The sequence below is a fragment of the Drosophila serrata genome, unplaced genomic scaffold, assembly GCF_035046125.1.
Source record: "Drosophila serrata isolate PLE 108 unplaced genomic scaffold, ASM3504612v1 contig_34, whole genome shotgun sequence".
Taxonomy (NCBI): domain Eukaryota; kingdom Metazoa; phylum Arthropoda; class Insecta; order Diptera; family Drosophilidae; genus Drosophila; species Drosophila serrata.
In genome coordinates this window covers 176,327-199,102 of record NW_028256932.1, presented here as the reverse complement: position 1 = coordinate 199,102, position 22,776 = coordinate 176,327, and the positions used below count along the sequence as shown (strand labels likewise).

The 22,776-nt window shown below is 34.1% G+C and overlaps 1 protein-coding gene and 1 long non-coding RNA gene across 18 annotated transcripts in view; one reads left to right on the top strand and one right to left on the bottom strand.

Moving 5' to 3' along the window:
• LOC110185357 (laccase) overlaps positions 1 to 22,776 on the top strand; it is a 130,123-nt gene that overhangs the window by 53,472 nt on the left and 53,875 nt on the right. For 2 of the 12 annotated variants that reach the window (XR_015272016.1, XM_086834360.1), the window contains exon 1: positions 10,040 to 12,701. The exons of 4 other annotated variants lie outside the window; for them this stretch is intronic. Coding sequence is in view for 1 of the 8 variants with exons in the window: in XM_086834360.1 (XP_086690486.1) it covers positions 12,653 to 12,701 (49 nt within the window). In the remaining 7 variants the exon portion in view is untranslated. Of the gene's footprint in view, positions 1 to 9,659; positions 9,785 to 10,039; positions 12,702 to 13,676; positions 14,003 to 22,776 lie in introns of those variants that run through there. 6 more of the 12 variants (XM_086834411.1, XM_086834368.1, XM_086834406.1 and 3 more) reach the window with 6 other exon arrangements.
• Positions 14,734 to 21,086, bottom strand: LOC110185358 (uncharacterized). 6 transcript variants are annotated; one of them, XR_015272019.1, is made up of 4 exons: positions 17,683 to 21,086; positions 16,275 to 16,375; positions 15,948 to 16,117; positions 14,746 to 15,218 (listed from the first exon to the last, which is right to left on the bottom strand). It is a non-coding gene; the product is annotated as an uncharacterized LOC110185358 (long non-coding RNA). The 6 variants fall into 6 exon arrangements; XR_015272018.1 differs by having other exon boundaries at positions 14,734 to 15,295; positions 16,275 to 21,086; XR_002319757.2 differs by having other exon boundaries at positions 16,275 to 21,086.

Genomic DNA, 22,776 nt, shown 5'->3' with positions numbered 1-22,776 from the left:
CAATACTGACATACGGAGCCCTAGTATGGTGTCCGGCACTAACTAGGGCATACAACAGAACGAAGCAGACACGGATATAACGGGCAGCGAGTGCGGGGGCCGTGGGTGCAATGCGCGGCTGCCCTCAACGCTATCCTAAATATAATGCCGATAGAACTGTTCGTGAAGGACATTGCAGCACAGAGCGCAGTGAGACTGAATGCAAGCAATTGCTGGAGGGAATACGGCGCCGGGCACGGCAAGATTCTTGGTAGCAGCGGCGTAAATACAAACGTTAAGACCGACTACATGATCGCGGAGATCAACTTCGGGAACGCATTCTCGACCTCATACCCATCAAGGGAAGACTAGAGCAGGGGCAAAGTAGTAGTCTAGAACAAGGTGTCCCTCTACACCGATGGCTCAAAAATGAGCTGCGGCGTAGGGGGCGGTACAAGTAACATGGGTACCGGGACACAACGAGATTCCAGGAAATGAGAAGGCAGACGAACTAGCCCGTGCAGGCTCGGCAGGGCTAAGTACAGACTTCGAACTACCGATCTCCCTAAACGCGATCCAGACAAGGATCCATGACCACTTCAAGCAGATAGCTAACAAAGAATGTCTAAGTAACAGTGATCACAGAAGGTCAAAGGAATGTTGGCCGAGGTACGACAAAAAACGAACCAGTGAACTGCTATCCAACAGCAAGCGAGATATTAGCAGGATCACGGCAGTCACCACGGGACATTAGGCGATCGGTTCGCACGCAATGAAGATGGGAATGCCATACAATACAATCTGTAGAAGCTGTAAGCAAACTACAGAGTAAGAGACACTGGAACATCTGCTCTGCTTCTGCTCAGCGCTGAATCACATCAGACTTCGCCACATTGGTGCCTACCAGATGGAGTCACTGGGAAGTATAGGAAAGCTGAAAGTATCGGCAATTCCTAGGTTTCCTGATTGACTCTGGTTGGTACTGATAGTGATCAGGTCCACCAACAACAAACAAAGGGAGTGGAAGAAAAAGGAGCTTTGCTAGTTAATTAAATCAAATTAAAGTAAACAAAATTCAAGTAAATCAATAACTTATATAAAGCTATGGCTAAATAAAATTCCAAAATTATATCATATTACTTGTACGATTTATGCGCCAAGTCAAGTTTTGGGTCCAAGCGGACGCCCAAATCGTCAACAGAATTAATTCTTTCCAAAGAGCAGCAGTTCAGCGTGTAAGTAGCAAGCTTAGGAACGACACGAGAGAATGTCATTAGCTTGCATTTCTAGCCATTTAAGTTTAATAAGTTTACACGGCACCAAGTTTGAAAATTATTAAGATCTGTTTGTAAATCCGGCTGGCAGGCAACGTCATTGTATTGCAAGCAAAGCTTGACGTCATCCGCGTACATAAGCACTCTGGAGTTAGTCAAGACTTTGGGAGGGTCATTTATAAATAATGAAAACAATAAGGGTCCCAAAGGCCTTCCTTGCGGGACGCCAGAGTAACCCTTAGAACATTGGATAAATTATTCTTAAAGAAGACTTGAGATCAAATTAAGAAGATCACATGGAAACTCATTAAATCGAGTTTTCTTAGGAGGAGAGAATGGTTAACAGAGTCAAATGCTTCACTGAAATCAGTATAGATTATATCTGTCTGAAAATTATTAAGGAAGCCCTTTATAATATAGGAAGAGAGCTGCAAAAGATTTGTTGTTTTTGATCTTCGCTTAATAAGACCATGTTGACATGGAGAAATAACCGATCTACAAAGGTGCTGTAAGTGAGGGTTGATAATGTTTTCAAATAATTTAGGGATGGCCGACAACTTAGAGAGTCCTCTATAATTGCTGGCATCCAATTTGCTACCTTTTTGTGAAGAGGAATAATAAACGATTCCTTCCAAATAATGGGAAAGTGGGAGGTTTTTCAGGACAAGGTAAACAATTTCAGGAGGGGATAGCACATGACGTCGGCACAATACCTGAGTACACAGCCAGGAATTCCGTCGGGACCTGGCGAATAAACTGGCTTGACATGATTAAGATCCAAAAGAAGAGAACTTTCGTTTAGGCTAGGACAGAAAATTAAGTTTGATTTGGGTATGTCGTAGGAATAAGTCTGGTGTAAGTACGAAGAGCTTGAATAAGTTGTTTGAAAAAACTTCGTAAATAGATCGGCTATTGCCTGATCATTATTTGCGGTAGTATTTTCAAATGAAAGCGAGGAAGGATTTGTTTTAGACTTACGTTTAGTGTTAACGAAGTTATAAAACTGTTTTGGGTCCTGTGAGAACTGGGCCGTACAACGCGTTAAATAGTTTTTATAACACTGCGCGTTCAGCACGGCAAAGTTATTAACGAGCTGTTAAATAAGATGAAAGGGCAGATTGAGAACCCATGAATTTAAATTTAGCACACAGTCTAGATTTTTTATTTTTAAGTCGGCTCAACTCTTTAATAAACCACGGCGGTTTATTCGACCTTGGCGGATAGTAAAACGGAACACATTCAGTAAAAATAAAATCATGCCACTGTAAAAAATATCCACGGCACCTGCCATGTCAGGGCACATGTATAGACCGGACCAATTGAACTCGTTTATAAAATAATTCAGCCGATCAAAGTCCGTCTTGCGAAAACATTGGACTTTATTGGCTGAACGGTCAGAAATTTTCTGTCAGTCAGACCCAATATCAGGAGTCACATCGAAAGTTGGATGATAAGGATCTTCGGGCTGCGTCAGAGGCGCCACCCTTACTAAACTGACTCTCTCAGGATCAGAGACGAAGCAAAGATCGGGCAAGCGCTGTAAGGAATTTCGCACATGGTTGACTTGAGACAGCGAAATGTCGAACAATCCAGCGATAATGTCATGTTGTGTAGAAGTTAGGAGAGTATTGGTGGAATTATTTGAGCACCAAATAGCACCAGGGATATTAAAATCTCCTAGGACTACCAACTGGTCTCCATCCAAAAGTCTACTGGAAACCATAGGATGTTCCGACAATGGAGGTATGTAGGAACAGGAATTAAAAATGGAGCTACCTTTGATAGATAGCTTCACACAGAGGAATTCAACATCGTTGTATTCCTTGAAGGTTAATAATTCTGACGTGAGTGAGGAGTCCACCGCTATAAGAACTCCACCCCCGCGTCTGATAGGGCGATATACTGTGAACAGAGCCGGAAAAACTTCGGAGCTCAGAATCTCCGGCTTTAACCAGGTTTTTGTGAGCACCAGATGTGGCCTGAGATGCAAACGAAATGCTATCAGAATACAAGTTAGAAAGCTTACTACTTAAGCCTCTTGCATTCTGATAGGAAATACCTAGGGAGTAGGTTAGTTTTTTGGGTTGGGATTGAAATTGGATTGGTGTGATCAGGCCTGGGAAGAGTTATTCCTACAGGCCGCTTTTTCTTTTTCTTTGCTTCGAACATCTTAACAACAATGTACTCTGGCCAGAAGTTGGGAGATCAAATAGTGTTATTTATTTTGAAAGATGAAATATCCCTAGCGCAAGAAAATTTAAATAGTTCCACCATTATCTTTAATTTATCGGCTTTGGTGTTGCCTTGTATAATGGCGAGAACATCTTCCGATGTTTGATCAGGGGCGAGCCGCGAAACAAAAATATGTCTCGTAGGTGGATCCACTATAAGGGCTTTTGGCAAGGCAGATTGGTCATCTGCCGTGCCATTGTCGGCCGGTATTCCGGGCCTAACACCCTGGGCAGATATATTTGTGTGCACGGGACTTTGAGGGGACAATATTTGCGACCCCCCAGGGGATAAAAAAGAAATCACCGGCGGTACGGGCACTCCCGCTGCACATTCGGATACCGAATCTTTTCTAGCGCTCGATCTCAGCACTCTTGGAATTAATGCTGGGGTCGAGGGCTGTGCCGAGGGAGGCTGCTGCTGGGAGCCCGTTGCAGGTAGTTGGGGTCCGTCTACATGCTGCCCACCAATAGCAGTTTTTTTGCGCCTAGGAGACTCATTTAATAGCGTAAGGCTATTAAATTGGGTGTCTAGCGCCAAGAACATATCAAGAGTTTTACGAAAACTCGTTAAAATGCCCTTAAAACGGTTTGTGGTTTGCCGCATGAAAAACATCATCTAACTTTCTACATCGCGACAGACCTTACAACAGTAACGTAGGCCGATGTTTTTTTTTACATCGTCCACCGTCCGAGCAATATTTACGGACCTTATAAGGACTTACCACTGTACTTGTATTTGGAAAAAAAAGAGGAAAAAAAAAAACAACAGAGCTATGAAGAAAGAAGTAAAGAGTCACAGCGAGAGCAAGAGAGCGGGAGAGCGTGGGAGATCAGATAAGATAAGAAGTGCAGCGGCAAAGCTAAAGCAAGAGAGTTGGAGAGCGTGGGAGATAAATAGATGGCGAAAACGTTTAGCTGTTGCGACGGCGCAAACAAAAGCTAGACGAAGAAGGCACAAAAAGGAATGCAAAATATGCAAAAGCTAGCACTAGCAGAATAGAATAGCTGCATGCACACGCGAATTGAACGGGAAGTTATTAACACAAAATAGAAAATTTAAGTTAACCCTGGTGGTTAGTTTCAAACTTTAACACAAAACGAGAGCGCAAGAAAAAAACACGTCCGTTCACTTGAAAAGATGATTGATATTTAATGCCAGCCATGTTCCATATTTTTGTATCCCGAGTCGCTTATCGCATGAAGCAAAGTTTAGCTTGGGAACTTTAGATATTGGGTGCTTTTCCACATGAAAAGAGTATATAATTAATTAATAATTTATCAATTTGCATTGCGCTTCCTCTTACTGCTTTCAAGGCGTCTCTTTTCGATCATCGTAGCTTACTTAAATAAAGCATTTTACAATACATATGTACAAATGTATGTATAATACCCAGCAAACCGTTTGACTATTGTTAAATCGCCGGTCAGTGTTCCCAAATCAATGGGTTTTCGTTAGATTTTGAAGAAAGGGAATTTTAGCGTGAAAGAAGGTTTTAGGGGAATGTTTATGGAGTTTTAATTAACCCTTATTATAAACATTTATTTACCCTGCAGTACCATTTATAAGTAATTCATCAACGATTCCTCGACAGTTTGTGTTGATGAATCATAGATGAATGTCCATACAAATTACTGATGAATGATTCATCAACAATTTCTTCAATAATTAATCAACGATTTATCAACAATTCATCAATATTTTATCAACATTTTTGGTCAAACAATTTTTTTTTGCACTTGAAAAATATAAGTCGCTGTTAGTTGTAAAATTTTACCTTACCTCTATAATTCCACTCTTTATACCCTTGCAGGGTATTATAATTTCAGTCAGAAGTTTGCAACGCAGTGAAGGAGGCACCTCCGACCATATAAAGTATATATATTCTTGGTCAGGATCAACAGCCGAGTCGATCTAGCCATGTCCGTCTGTCCGTCTGTCCGTCTGTCCTTCTGTCCGTCTGTCCGTCTGTCCGTCTGTCCGTTTCTACGCAAACTAGTCTCTCAGTTTTGAAGCTATCTGAATGAAACTTTGTAGTTAGCCTTCTATATACTCTCACTCGTATATATGTCGGAACGGGCCGGATCGGACGACTATATCATATAGCTGTCATAGGAATGATCGGAACATTTTTACAAAAAAAATTTTAACATTTTCAGTTTTCAATAGAATTGGATTAAAATTTGAGATATAGCCGATTTACTATACTCTACAATTTTGTATAAAATTTTATGAAAATCGGACTACTATATCATATAGCTCCCATAGGAACGATCGAGAAATTAATACAATTAAAAATTATAACTTTTTCAGTTTTCAACAGATTTTCATCAAATTTGAGGTGTAGCCATTTTATATTAGTCTTAAATTTTGTGTCAAATTTCATGAAAATCGGACGACTATATCATATAGGTGCCATACAAACTATTGTTTGATGTAGAAGAAAAATGGAAATCTGTGAACGAAAAGCTGCAAATATAATATGTATAGGTGAATGAAATGAAAGCAGGTATTACTTCATTGTTTTTTAACACAAATATATATAATTTATATGGTATGGATTCCTAGTCATAGAATTCCTATCTGCAAGGATATATAAACTTCGGCGTGCCGAAGTTAGCTTCCTTTCTTGTTTTAATATAAAGGCTGATTTTTTAAGAGCTTTCCTACTTTAAAAAGCCAATAAACCCATAAAATTCAAAAAAATTAATTAAATCTTTATTTGAATCGATAGTATGGTCAATATAACTAAATGTTTAAAGATCATTTCATTTAAATGTTGGCCGCGACTTCGCCTTAAATGCTCCCTCCGCTTAGTCAATTTTTGGCATACTCTTTCCAACATTAATGCATGTATCTCGCTCATGAAAGCTTCAATGGTGGGTTCCAATGCTCCAATTGTTGAGGGCTTGTCCCTATAGAAATGAGTCTTGACATGGCCCCACAAAAAATTATCTAAGGGTAAATTTGGTGATAAAATTTATCCCAACACCCCAAATACCCGACAGAGAAGGTCGACTAAACTGAACTTTCTTAATCGAGAACTCATTTTGATAGTAAAATTCAATAATTTGCAACCTTTGTTCGTTTGTTAAACGATTCATGGTTAAATTATAAGCATAGCTGAAAATATTAACCAAGGTTACAAGACTGAAAGTTGCTAAAAAAATCACCCTTTAATTCCACTAGTTTTCATATAATTATACTATATGTCATTTACTGCTGTATAAAACTCAAACACGATAATTGGAAATTTACAAAATGTAAGCTTTCTTTGACATTATATAAGTTAAAGATTATTGGTTATTTTTTCATTAAAAAATAATCTTTATTGTTTTGAGTTGGATTAAGAACTGAATTTGTTTAAGCTTAACAATCGGCTGCTTATTGCTCAATCGCTGTCACTGTCTCTGCCGCCTTCATTACTTCCGCTCATGTTCTTTGTTTTTCCGCTGACGTTCTTTGTTCTCATTAGCCGGTTATGACGATTTGTAACTATTGGCCGCTTCCAATTACCATTGGTCAATGCATTGATTTCCACATTGGCAGATGCCCTAGATACTGTAAGCCACGTGTGCTGAGCTTGCATCTTTTGAGTAACTATCGTGGGAACACTAATCCCGAAGTTTCCTAGGTTGGTAGTAAATTGAACTTCTGGTTTCTTCACCCGGTTGCGCCATATGTACTGAGCTTGCATCTTCTTTGTCAACGATTTTAGAAACTAGGTTGTTAACTTATATATATATTACTCCTAATCTCCTAATCTACATGCTGACTTTTACTGATGGCATGCCTATGTGTTCCGCCCTTTTTCTCATCAAACGAAAGAAAATGAGAGCACGATAAAGTCGGTTATGCAACGCTTGCCGACTGAGAGCGTTAATGAATTGTTAATGACAGTGGCCTATTGACCAATATATGTGATATAGATAAAAATATATAGATATATAGATATATAGATATATAGATATATAGATATATAGATATATAGATATATAGATATATAGATATATAGATATATAGATATATAGATATATAGATATATAGATATATAGATATATAGATATATAGATATATAGATATATAGATATATAGATATATAGATATATAGATATATAGATATATAGATATATAGATATATAGATATATAGATATATAGATATATAGATATATAGATATATAGATATATAGATATATAGATATATAGATATATAGATATATAGATATATAGATATATAGATATATAGATATATAGATATATAGATATATAGATATATAGATATATAGATATATAGATATATAGATATATAGATATATAGATATATAGATATATAGATATATAGATATATAGATATATAGATATATAGATATATAGATATATAGATATATAGATAGTATATGATATATAGATATATAGATATATAGATATATAGATATATAGATATATAGATATATAGATATATAGATATATAGATATATAGATATATAGATATATAGATATATAGATATATAGATATATAGATATAAGATATATAGATATATAGATATATAGATATATAGATATATAGATATATAGATATATAGATATATAGATATATAGATATATAGATATATAGATATATGATATATAGATATATAGATATATAGATATATAGATATATAGATATATAGATATATAGATATATAGATATATAGATATATAGATATATAGATATATAGATATATAGATATATAGATATATAGATATATAGATATATAGATATATAGATATATAGATATATAGATATATAGATATATAGATATATAGATATATAGATATATAGATATATAGATATATAGATATATAGATAGATATATAGATATATAGATATAGATATATATTTTCCGTTCCGACATATGTACGAGTGAGAGTACATAGAAGACCAACTACAAAGTTGCATTTAGATAGCTTCAAAACTGAGAGACTAGTTTGCGTAGAAACTGACAGACGGACAGGCGGACATGGCTAGTCGACTCGACTGTTGATGCTGATTAAGATACTTTACATGGTCGGAGGTGCCTCCTTCACTTATGACTTATATTATAATACCCTGCAAGGGTATAAAAGTTATAACATTTTCAGTTTTCAACAGAATTTGATCAACTTGAAGATATAGCCATTTTATATTATTCCACAAATTTGTGCAAAATTTTGGAATCGAAATACTATACCATATAGTTCCCATAGGATCGATCCAGAAATTAATACAAAAATTCGAACCTTCTCAGTTTACAACAGATTTTCATCAAATTTGAGATATAGCATTGCTGTGGTCGCGCTATCCCATTCACGCGTCAGAATATTCGGTCTTCGGTTTGGCTCGCTTCTCATTCTCATAATTTGATTAAAGTTGCATATAAGTTAAACATTATAACAACCTCAGTCGGACTTTCCTTCGTGTGGTGAGCGAGTCATTATAGAAAACTATGTGGATCGGTGATTCCAGTTCAAGATAGAACTATCCGTTGAACTTTTCTGCCAAATTTCTGCCGACTTTCATGCTTACCTGTTTGGTGGGTAGACCCACCGTTTATGTAAAGTTCTCATTCGCTTTTATTCATGCGTGAGCGACTTCGGCATCATGAATTACCCCACACACGCATGAAGAAAACCCAGTCGGACTTTTCTGCCAAATTCCTGCCGATTTTCATTCTTACCCGTTCGGTGGGTAGGACCCACCGTTTACGTAAAGTTCTCATTCATTCGTGAGCGGGGTAATTCATGATGCCGACGTCGCTGCTCAACTAATGATCAAATTCACCCTTACCGCTCACTGGGGTAATTCATGGTGCCGCCGTCTCTTCTCGGCTCATGATAAAATTCACCATGAGCGGTATGGATAAAATTCAGGAAAAAATTTAATCAAAAAAAAATTATATGCAGTTCTGCCTTTTTTATATTTGTTACATTTAAATTTTTGTAAATATTTGAACCATACTCACAAACTTTTTTTGGACTATTATACGACCAACTGGGGATTAAATCTTAATGTTTAACAGTCCGGCCGCTTACACATCACGCCACGCAGACAACTAAAATTGCGTCGGCGATATACACACATGTGCATATCGCGTGTGAGAGGGACAAAAACTTTCAACCCCTTTAGGACATTTATTTTTTTGCCCGCTTGATATTTGTCTTTGTCGTCGCGAGGCGATCGTGGCGCGTGGCTCAGGGGTTAGAACATCCACCTTCCAAACAGGCTAGCGCGAGTTCAAATCCCGCGTGAGGCAAACTTTTTAATAATTTATTCTTTAATTTGGTAATTCAATGAATTTACTTTTAAAATTTTTTGTTTCAGTTTAAGCTCGACCAAAATAATTAAAATAAATCAATAACTGTGGTTAAATAAGATAACAAAATTATACTGCATAAAAAGTACACAAACGCTTGAAAATATAATACTAAGTTCATATCAATAGGATTCTCCTTAGATCCTTAGATATTTTTCGATTTTCATTCAGAGGAATTCTACGTAGTTTGGAAAGCAAAACGTAATATAAAAGCTGAGTTTTTTGTTTTTTTTTTTTTATCGGTGCACTTCGTGTTAAAAAAATATCCCGAAAGAGAAATACCTTCTTAAGCAACCACCACAGAATTCTACATTTAACGGAGCAGCGTTCGATTCATGTACATGAATGCCGCGCTTGCCGCTTTGCTGAACTGGGGACTGTTTCATGAGGCCATCCCTGCTCGACAAAGCTTTCTATCCAGAATCGCTCGCATGAAGCAAAGTCCGACTGAGATGTGCTCCTCGATCAGGGGGGTATTTCTGTTTCGGGATATTTTACTTTAAACGACGCACAGTGGCGCCTCTAGAACAAACTCCGTTGCAAAAATAAAAAAAGGCATAGTCACAATATTTTTTAAAGCAGAAAGAAAAAATTCTCAAGGATTTCAAGTCTGCAAGTTGTGATTCATTTCATATTATACAAAAAATTGATTACCCATCGTTTAAATTATTAGATTATCTTATTTGGATCCAAAGGTTTGATTTTTGCAACGTAAAATGAGAAAAGGCGCTACTGTACGCTGGTAAAAAAGTAATTAATTCCCTATTTTCACAATTTTGTCTACTTCTTTAAAAAAACATTTTATTTATAATATAAGTATAAACAAATAATCACATTTTTTATACCATTTGGTTAAAAGTGTGAAGAAAGGGGAAATTTGGAAAATAATATAAATTTGGAAAATGTTGCATAATTTTTCAAGCAAAAAATATATAATTAAAATGTTATGTTTTTATCTTATTTAGCCAAAACTTAATAAAGATTAAATTAACACAAATCCATAGGCAAGTCGCTCTCGTTGCCCTAAAATCAGGAAAGAAACTTAAACTCAAATTCAATTGCTCTTAATGAAAGTAACCATTAGAACAAGAAAGGAAGCTAACTTTGGGACGCCGAAGTTTATATACCCTTGCAGATAGAACTTTGATGACTAGGAATTAATACAATACCAGTTATATATATTTATGTTAAAAAAACAATGAAGTAGTGCCTGCTTTAATTAATTTATTTGGCTATACATATATTATTTAGTTTTACATTCACAGTTTTGCATTTTCCTCTATATCTAACTATCATTTGTATGGCAGCTATATGATATAGTCATTTCATTTTCGTAAAAATAAAACCGAAATTATTAAATAATATTCAAGGGCTATATCTCAAATTTAAGGGGTTACATACAGTTTTCAGAGTGTTTTCTGAAGAAACTTTTTAACTTATTAATCCAAAAATGTATACACATATTATAGTATTGTTTAACTGTATTTTAAGAGTTAGAACTAGTGAAAATATGTATGTATGTGGAAATAATATAAATTACACCTGTAATCCGGGAGCTCCTCTTAAAAAAGACGTTTTGCGGTGACCACTATATGTCGGAACTGGATCTTCCGAAATTAAAAAACCAAAAAGATTTCGTTAGAGTAATGTCAAATCTAGCAATTAATAGAAGGAATAAGCAAAATATTTTTTGTTTTGACAAAATCGCAAAAAAGAAAAAATCAATTTTTCGCCGAAATTTCCGCCTTAAATTGCTTATGAAAAATAAAATATTTATTGGAAAGAAAAAATCTTCAAATAATTTCTAAAAAATATATTCAAGAAGGTCGTGTTAAAATTTGAGACTAATCGGGCTAGCCATTTTCGACCAATGTTAGTCACCGACTTTGAAAACACCATTTTGAGAAAAACACGTTTAAAGTTTGAAATGCGCTTTACATAGAGCACTCTCAATCGCCTTTTCAAATTTACTTATAACTCAGGAAATATTCACCGGAACTTAATGATACTTTCTGTGTATTCTTAAATATATTTACATTAACAAAATAAAACAAAAAAAAAAAACGATTTTTTTTTAATTCTAACTGTATGTACGAGGTGTGTTCAAAAAGTATGGTGACTTCAAACTTCTCGGGCAACATATTTTCGATTATCGATTTCTTTTGGTTTGTTATGTTGGTACACTCTTCCCTAACACCTGTACCAACATTCAAGTGATTCCCCTTTGTTCTTTGGTTGTGAGAGGCGTAATGGTTACAAGTTGTTTTGCGTGCTCGGCGATTTTTTTGCTATCGAAAAATATGGATCAAAAGATTTGCATCAAATTTTGTGTAAAAAATAAAATGTTGTGCTCCGAAACACTTGAAATGTTGATAGTGGTGAAATGTTGATAGTGGTGAAATGTTGATACGGTGAAACTGTTCTGAGTAAAAAAAATGTTTACAAGTGGTTCAAACTCTTCCAAGATGGCCGGGAAGATGGCAATGACGAGCCTCGTTCTGGACGCCAAAGCACGTCAACAACTGATGAAAACGTTTAAGCAGTGAAGAAAATTGTTTTGGAAAATCGTTGAATCACTATCAGAGAAGTTGCTGAAGATGTCGGTATATCGCATGGCTCGTGCCATGAAATTTTTTCAAACGTTTTGGGCATGAGACGTGTGTCAGTGAAGTTTGTTCCAAAGTTGCTGAATTTTGAACAAAAGAAACGTCGCATGAGCATGAGCACGCAAAACAACTTGTAATCTTTACGCCTCTTACAACCAAACAAAAACTTGGTACAGATGTTAGGGAAGAGTGTACCAACATAACAAAACAAAAAAATCGATAATCGAAAATATGTTGCCCGAGAAATTTGAAAAGTCACCTTACTTTTTGAACACACCTCGTATGTCGGAAAGGGCTGAATAACATATAGCTGCCATAGAAATGATTTAAAAATTTATACAAAAACAAGAAAAGATGCTAATTTCGGCGCGCCGAAGTTTATATACCCTTGCAGATAGAACTTCGATAACTAGGAATCAATACAATATTAATACAATATAAAATATATATGTTTATGTTAAAATACAATGAAGTAATACCTGCTTTCATTTCATTCACATATACATGTTAGTTTAACGTCACAGATTTGTATTTTTCCTCCACATCTAACGATCGTTTTTATGGCACCTATATGATATAGTCGTCAGATTTTCATAAAATTTGACACAAAATTTAAGACTAATATAAAATGGCTATATCTCAAATTTGATGAAAATCTGTTGAAAACTAAATAAATTATAATTTTTAATTGTATAAATTTCTCGAACGTTACTATGGCAGTTATATGATATAGTAGTCCGATTTTTATGAAAATTTTAAACAAATCTGTAAATTAATATTAAATTTTAATATCTCAAATTTAATGAAAAACTGTTCAAAACTAAAAAAGTTAAAATTTTTTGTTGAAAAAATTTTCCGATCGTTCCTATGGTCTCTGTATGATATAATCTTCCCGTTCCGACATATGTACGAGTGAGAGTATATATAAGACTAACTGCAAAGTTTCATTCAGATATATTTAAAACTAAAATAACTGAATAATTATTAAAATTTTGTGTAAAATTTTTTGAAAATCGACGACTATATTATATACATACATAGGTGCAATACAAACGATCTTTAGGTATGGAGGAAAAGTATAAAACTGTTGATGTAAAACCGAAAATATAATATTTATAGGTGATTAAATTGAAAGCTGGCATTAATTCTTTGTTTTTTAACATAAATATGAATAATTTACATTGTATTGATTCCTAGTCATCGATGTTCTATCTGCAAGGGTATATAAACTTCGGAGTGCCGAACTTAGCTTCCTTTTTTTTTGTTTTTTTGTTTATTGAGAACTTACCTTAATTTTTGGAAACCTTTTCTTAATCCTAGAAAATTTTCCGTAGTTCAAGGGCGATAATTTTTTATGTCGATTTTTTTTAATATAGAAAAATATTTTTATGAGTGTAAAAAAACTTATTTTATATACATACATAGGTAACCTATGACCAACACGATTATTTGGTTTTGTGTATGTATATATCTTATAGTCGACTGTAATCTACTGAAGCTTTCATAACTATTATGGCTTCTGTCATTTTTGTATAAACTGTTAATACCAATCGGAGTTACAATGGTGGCTTTAGCAGTAAGGTGAAAATCGTTACGGTCCGCTTATTTTGGCTTTTCGTTGCAAAATAACATACATTTCTTTTGACTGGCTTAAGCAACGGTTCCTCTGACAGTCAAGTTTGTTATGCCAATAAAAAACCTCATTGCCGCAAGTTTTTCTCTTTGTTTATGTCTTGTCATTTAGCGTATGTACTTGCATATGTACATAAATAGATACATATGGATATCTTAATTGGATTGCGTGCTTAGTGAATTACTTAAAAATTTTACAAATCAACAAATAGGAGATCTACACTCGAGTGTAATCGACTGTGCGATACCCGGTACCAAAAGCACATGGTTAATTGACTTTAATCTTTATATCCTTGTAGGGTATTAAAATTTCAGTCAGAAGTTTGCAACGCAGTAAAGGAGGCACCTCCGCCCATATAAAGTATATATATTCTTGATAAGCATCAACAGCCGAGTCGATCCAGCCTTATCCGCCTGTCCATCTGTCCGTCTACCCTTTTCTACGCAAACTTGTCTCTCAGTTCTGACTAACTTTGTTGTTAGTCTTTTATATACTCTCACTCGTATATATCGCCGGATCGGACGACTATATCTTATAGCTTTTATGAAAATCGGATGACTATATCATACAGCTCCCGTAAAACGATCGTTAGATATAGAAGAAAATGCAAAACTGTGAATGTAAAACTGTTAATTTAATAAGTATACATAGGTGAATAAAATGAAGGCAGTAATTTTTTTTTTTTTTTTTTTAATAATATAAGTTATATTATATTAATTCATAGTGATCGAATTTGTATCTGCAAGGGTATGTAAACTTCGGCGTGTCGAAGATAGCTTCCTTTCTTGTTTTAATTGTATTTTATATGTTAGGATGTTTGCTTTTTGATTTTGAATTTCATTCGAGCTCTGGGCGACTTTAAGCATTGCATTAGTGACGTTAGAAAATTTGTTGATTTTTTATTAATTAATCTATTGATTACTACTTGTCTATTATTGTTTTCTAATTGTTCATTTATCTTGATCTCTAAAATTTCGTAATCCTGCCATCCATTTTCACGCAGTTCCTATTGCTGTCTTAATTCGTAAGAAAGATATGGATGTTATGGTTGAGATCGTATGATTTTTTGAAGAGCTTCGTCAAATTCCGAAAGTGTTTCTTCGTAGTTCTGTAAATTAAATATGTGGATGATTTTAAATGTTCCGTCTTGTTTAGCTGCTAATCCTATTTCAAGAGAGATGATTTGCGAATTAGAATAATCGAGGACCGTGGCTATCCCCAAGCGTGTTGGTAAAAAGAGTCTGAAAAGTTATGTTTTTATATTATTTGTATATATGATTTTTCCGATTTGTGTTTTAATAGTGTTGTTTTTATTCCTTGTTACTTTTTTTGTTTTGTATGCGGGTGTAAGTTTTAATCGTAGTCTTTTATTTATTTTTACAAGTAACTGTGTCGACTGGTAAATATTGAATCGAGTTTTATCCCTTTTGATTGTGATATTCTAGATCTGTAATTTGTTTAGTTCTTATTTTCTGTTTAATTTCTTCCCTCTATTCCCCAATATCTATTATTGAAATTAGAATTGTGCTTCTGAAAAATATTTCTATTGGTCTGTCTTTCGTTACTGAGTGTATGGAATTAATATATTCTTATACTGACTTAAAAAGCAAGTCTGCAAATTTCATGTTCTTGTTGTTTTTTTTTAGGATATCGTACAATTTTAGTTAGCGTTGAATAAAATCTCTTTATTTGCTTGTTGCTCGTCGATACTGATATCTTAAGTTTGTTTTCTAGCATATAGTTTTCTAGCATAGTTTTCTAGCTCATTAATTATCTACTCTTACTATTAATTTCGGCATACCGAAAGCAATAAGCATTTCTTTTGGTGGATTCAATATGTCTTCAGATGCTCTCAAATTTTTACTTAGGCATATTTAGAGAATTTATCCATACCTGTTAGTTCGCTTTGTTTTCTTATAATATAAATGTCTATATGAATAATTTCTCCTGGGTAATTAGGGATGTGGGTTGGTTGGATTTCTCCTTTTTGGGGGGTGTCTTTTGTACTTTGATTCTTCTCAAATTTGACAAACTTGAACTATGGCTTGAATTCTTTTTTGAGCCTGCGGGAAAAAATAGTTCTTCAAAATTTGTATACTGTTTTCTTTTGCATCTATATGTGCTCTTTAATGTTCTAGGGTCTTCTACTTCATTTTGTGTAAATCTTGTTTTTTATGATTTAAAATGTGTGGGATAAATATTTTGTATTTTATCTATAACCTTCAGATGTGAGAATTCCGATTATGAATTTAGGGTCGAGTCTGTTTGCCAAAATTGCAATAAGTTTTTCTCCGTGTAGAAATTTTTGTTGTATGATATGCCTGTGATAGGTTGGGAATGAAATTTCGAAATTATAAAGATCTGTAACTGTGCTGTGTTGTTTTTTTTAAATACATTGATCGGTGCTTCTACTAAAAATATGAGATCGTGTGATTAGTTTCTATCGCTATGGACTGTTTCTGATGAACTTATTGAATTGATTTCTGCGGAACCTCGAAAGAATGCATCTGCTACTACATTAGTACCTCCGGGCTTGTACGTGATATTGTGGTCATATTCACCAATGAGATCTCTCCAGCATTTTAGTTTTGCGTTATGGGTCTTTAGGATATTTGAAAAACTCAAGGGCTGATGATCGGTGTGTATTATTACTTTTGAATATCCATAAAGATAATGTATTAAACTTTAAAGGGCCCACCACACGTTTGCGATCATCTCACTTTCGTTTGTAGCATAATTCTCTTCAGTTTTCGATGGGGTATGCGAAATGAATGTTATGGGTCTATGATTTTGTTCTAATTGCTAAGCTGGAGGCATTTGTAGTCAACTGGAATTCTTTTCCGAATTCTGGGTATGCAAAAGTTACATCCCTGGAGAAGAAAGTATTTTTAAATTTTTTTGAATGCCACTATAGCCTCTTTGTTCAAGTTGATAGCTTTTCTGCTTGACTTGGTCTTTAATATACGGCCTTCTTAGCCTCTTAGGAGAATGGTTAATGGCTTTGCTTTTTTTCCATAGTCTTTGATGAAACGGCTGTTATATACTGTCGAGCCCAAAAAGGAACGTAGGTCCTTTAACGTTTTTGGTACTGGGAATTTCGTAATTGCTTTTATTTTATCTATATTGGTTCTAACACCATTTTTAGATATTGTGTACCCTCAAAAGTCTACTTCATTTTTTTTTAAATTGTATTTTTCTATTTGGACTCTCATGTTTGCATTTTGAAGTATTGAAAATACTTTTTCAAGGTTCCGGCCATGTTCTACCTCATCTTTGCTGAAGACTATAATGGCGTCTACGTATACGTAGCAGATTTTTCCTATGTGTTCTCTTAATATGTCGTCTAAAGCTCTTTGAAAAATAGATGAAGCATTTTTTAGGCCAAGTGGGAATCTTTTAAATTCGTATTTTTCCCCCTTAAAAGAAAATGCTGTTTTTTCTATGTCCGTGCCTTTTAGTGGTATCTGATGGAAACCACTCTTCAGATCTAACAGAGCAATATATGTGTTGCTTTCAAGATGTGCGATTATTTTGCCGATTTCGGGAATTGGATACCGATCTGATCTAGTAACTTCATAAAGTTTCCTAAAGTCAATTGCTAAATTGTATTTGTTTTCTTCAGACCGACCGGATTTTTTCGGGACTATTCAAACTGGTGCGTTGTATGGTGATCTTATAATGCCGTCTTTAAGCATCTCGGTTTGTTTTTCTACATCTTGTCTTCACGATGTTGGGTATGGGTAGTGTTTTCAATATACTGGGGAGTCAGACACAGTTCTGATTTCACCAACTACTTTAGTTGTGTATAGAAGTTTTGTATCTTTTTGTGACTTTAAACGAGACGATTTATAATTTATTTTAGTTGTGTATAGAAGTTTTGTATCTTGGTCGGAAAAGAGATTTTTGTGACTTTAAACGAGACGATTTATAATTTATTTTTGTGACATATGACTGATTTGTAGTCCGATTGTACTTACTGCTTCAGTAACTAATTGGTAAATTTAAATCTTATTTTTATTTTAAAGGATTAATGCGTCTTAAAAAGAATTTCATCGGTGCATCGGAAAGGTCAGGGAGTTTAAGCATAGCATTATATGTTATTTTAGTATCTCCTCCAACTAAATTGACAACGAAATCTATTTCGTTAAGATTGGGCTTTGATACTGATTGGTTTTGGATGTAGTTTTGGTTTGAACCATTGTCAATAAGAAATTTTAATATTTTTCCATTCCCCTTGGCTACTTTAAAGTACGGTTGCGAGGAACGGTTTATTCTAAAAAATAGAGTTATGAACTGTCAATATATTCTTGTTGTTCGCCATCGGCTTGCCATACGTATTCTTCCTGTAGGCCATTTATGTTGTTTTCCTTTTTTTTACTGACCATACTCATGTTCTGAGATAAATGAAGCTTCTTCTGTATCTTGCTATGGTGCGCTATCTGAGTCTGAGCAAATATGGAATTGCCTTCGTGTTTTGTTAATATCTTGAACGTTGGCTGTCCTGAGTGGTCTCTTCCCTACATAAATTTTGTTTCTCGGTTTGTTCATATAATTTATATGACGCGAACGGATTGATTGCACAACCTCCATAGGTACTGGTTTTGGTTGTGGTCGTGGGGGAATGTTTGGTGCGCCGTAAGGTGTTACCTGTTTTGCGAAAGTCTGATTGTATGGTTTGGGTTGGTTAAACTGGGCAAGTGGAGTTTTCTTAGATGTGAGTGTTATTTGCAAATGATTCGGATAATGACAATGGTGTCCAATCCTTTTCTCTGTACATGATAGTCAAGGAATTCACAGTCCCCTGAGAGACATCTAGATTGCCAATTTGGTTCAAAATTAGATAAAGTTCTTGTTAGACTGTGTGGTAGAATTCAACTATGGTGTTGCAGAGAGCAGTATTGTATGACTCTAGTAAAGCGTACTCTTATCCAATAATTTTATTGCGAATTGCTATGAGGATTCCGTAATATTTAGGTAAACTCATTTTGTTTTCATAAAGTTTTGGCAACACTTTTTTCATGATAAATATTCGGATTTGTTTTCCAAAAAGCCTTTAAGCGATCGGACAATATTTGGTAATTTGTCTAACTCACTTAGTTGGCATGCAAACTCTTTTTTAATTTCATGATCTTCATATTTTGAGAAGTCCTAATTAGGATTCAGTATTTCCTTTACTAAGCTACCGAAATTTTTCTCTAGAACAATTTTTATTGAGAGTCTGTCGATTAAGTCTTGTTTGATCATTTTGATAGATGAACAATTAATAAAAAGATTTTGGATTTGATTTTAGTTACTCAGAAGTCGAAGGTTGAATATAAATTATTCGAATTTTGTAGTCTTATTTTGTGTTGAGAATTATTAATCTTTTAAATAGCTTGTAATATTTAGTGACATTTTTTTTTAAGTATGCTTAAAACTATTCTTCAAAAATAACATTCGCCGGCGTGCTCTCGTGACCATACATTTGACAGATTCCTTTTTAATAGGAGTACCGACACTTTTTGCACATCCGGTTCGCGGTGTTAGGTTAAACAGGTCCCTATTCGGGCGCCATTTAAAGATTATTCATTATTTAAAAAAAAATATTTAATTAAATTGGATTAAGAAGTAACTTTCCTCAAGCTTAGCAGTCGGTTCTCCTGCAGTCGTTGATTCCGCTGACGTTCAATATTAATATTGGCTGCTTATGACGATTTGTAACTATAGGCCGTTTCAAATTAAAATTGGTTAATGCATTGATTTCCCAATTGGCAGATGCCCTAGATATGTTCACCTGTTAAGCCATGTGCGCTGAGTTTGCATCTTTTTTGGCTAGATATCGTGGGAATGCTGATCAAGAAGTTTTCTTACTTGGTAATAAATTGAACCCTGGTTGTTATACCCTTGCAGGGTATTATAATTTCAGTCAGAAGTTTGCAACGCAGTGAAGGAGGCACCTCCGACTATATAAAGTATATATATTCTTGATCAGGACCAACAGCCGAGTCGATCTACGCAAACTAGTCTCTCAGTTTTGAAGCTATCTATATACTCTCACTCGTATATATGTCGGAACGGGCCGGATCGGACGACTATATCATATAGCTGCCATAGGAATGATCGGAAAATTTTTACAAAAAAAATTTAAAAATTTTTAGATTTCAACAGATTTTCATCAAATTTGATACATAGCTATTTTATAAGAAATAAAAGAAGTTAATAAAATTAAAGATTATAACTTATTCAGTTTTCACCAGATTTTCATCAAATATCATTTTATTTTAATCTAAATTGTCTGTAAAGTTATAAAAAAAACCGGACTACTATATCACTAACGATCAAAAAATGAATACAAGTAAAAATTATAACGTTTTCAGTTTTCAGCAGATTTTCATTAAATTTGAAATATAGCCATTTTATATCAGTCTTAAATTTTGTTGCAAATTTTATGAAAATCGGACGACTATATCACATAGGTGCCATACAAACGATCGTTAGATGTGGAGCAAAAATGCAAATCTGTGAATGTAAAACTGAAAATATAATATGTATAGGTGAATGAAATAAGAGCAGTTATTACTTCATTGTTTTTATACCCTTGCAGGGAATTATAATTTCAGTCAGAAGATCGCAACGCAGTGAAGGAGGCACCTCCGACTATATAAAGTATATATATTCTTCATCAGGACCAACAGCCGAATCGATCTAGCCATGTCCGTCTGTCCGTCTGTCCTTCTGTCCGTCTGTCTGTCCGTCTGTCCGTCTGTCCGTCTGTCCGTTTCTACGCAAATCCGTCTCTCAGTTTTAAAGCTATCTGAATGAAACTTTTTAGTTAGTCTTCTATATACTCTCACTCGTATATATGTCGGAACCGGCCGGATCGGACGACTATATCATATAGCTGTCATAGGAATGATCGGAACATTTTTACAAAAAAAATTTTAACATTTTCAGTTTTCAATAGAATTGGATCAAATTTAAAATATAGCTATTTTATCAAACTGCTCAATTTTGTGTAAAATTTTATGAAAATCGAACTACTATATCATAAAGCTCCCATAGGAATAATTGAGAAATTAATTCAATTAAAAATTATAACTATTTCAGTTTTCAACGGATTTTCATCAAATTTGAGATATGGTCATTTTATATTATTCTTAAATTTTGTGTCAAATTTCATGAAAATCGGACGACTATATCATATAGGTGCCATACAAACGATCGTTTGATGTAGAAGAAAAATACAAATCTTTGAATATAAAGCTGCAAATATAATATGTATAGGTGAATGAAATGAAAGCAGGTATTACTTCATTGTTTTTAAACACATATATATATAATTTATATGGTATGGATTCCTAGTCATAGAATTTTTATCTGCAAGGGTATTTAAACTTCGGCGTGCCGAAGTTAGCTTCCTTTCTTGTTTTTCTTTATTTTCGTCATTTTATTTGGGTTTCTTATGTTCACATTTGTATAAGATAAATATGTTATTAGTACAAAATAATTTTGTTTTTGGCTTTCGGACATGAATTACGAGCTAACGCAGTAACTTATACAAATATAAAACAGCTTTTTAAAGCCAAAAAAACAACAGAAATTCAGAACATGCAGAAATTCCACATTCTTAGGCCGAACTTTTTATACCTTTGCAGGGTATTATAATTTCAGTCAGAAGTTTGCAAATCAATGAAGGAGGTACCTCCGACCATATAAAGTATATATATTCTTGATCAGGATCAACAGCCGATCTAGCCATGTCCGTCTGTCTGTTCCTACGCAAACTAGTCTCTCAGTTTTGAAGCTGTATAAATGAAACTTTGTCATCTATATGCTCTCACTCGTATATATGAGGGAACGGGTCGGATCGGAGAACTATATCATATAGCTGCCATAGGAATGATCGGAAAATTTTTACAAAAAAAATTATAACATTTTCAGTTTTCAACAGAATTTAATCAAATTTAAATTATAGCCATTTCATATTATTCTACAATTTTTGGAAAATCGGACTACTATGTATATCATATAGCTCTCATAGGAACGATCGAGAAATTAATACAAATAAAAATTTTAACTTTTTCAGTTTTCAACAGATTTTCATCAAATTTTAGATATAGCCATTTCATATTATTCTACAATTTTGTGCAAAATTTTATGGCTACTATATCATATAGCTCACGTAGGAACGATCGAGAAATTAATACAATTCAAAATTATAACTTTTTCAGTTTTGAACAGATTTTCATCAAATTTTAGATATAGCCATTTAATATTAGTCTTAAATTTTATGACATATTTAGTGAAAATCGGACGGCTATATCATATTGGTGCTATACAAACGATCGTTAGATGTGGAGGAAAAATGCAAACCTGTGAATGTAAAACTGTAAATATAATATATATAAGTGAAAGAAATGAAAGCACGTATTACTTTATTGGTTTTTAACATAAATATATATAATTTATATTGTATTGATTCCTAGTCATCGAAGTTCTTTCTGCAAAGATATATAAACTTCGGCGTGCGTGTTTTACTTTATTAGTATTGATATGGCAGGAAGAATAAGCTGTTTGAAAAAAGTTAACCAGTATTACAAACCTTTGGACTTAGCAAAATAACAAAACGGATACATTTATTTTTAATAGTTAGAGATATTTTCAGAGCTCCCAAGAATAAATTCTGACTTAAATTCCGAATATTACGTAAAACCTTTGTGGAATGACATAATGAATGAATAAA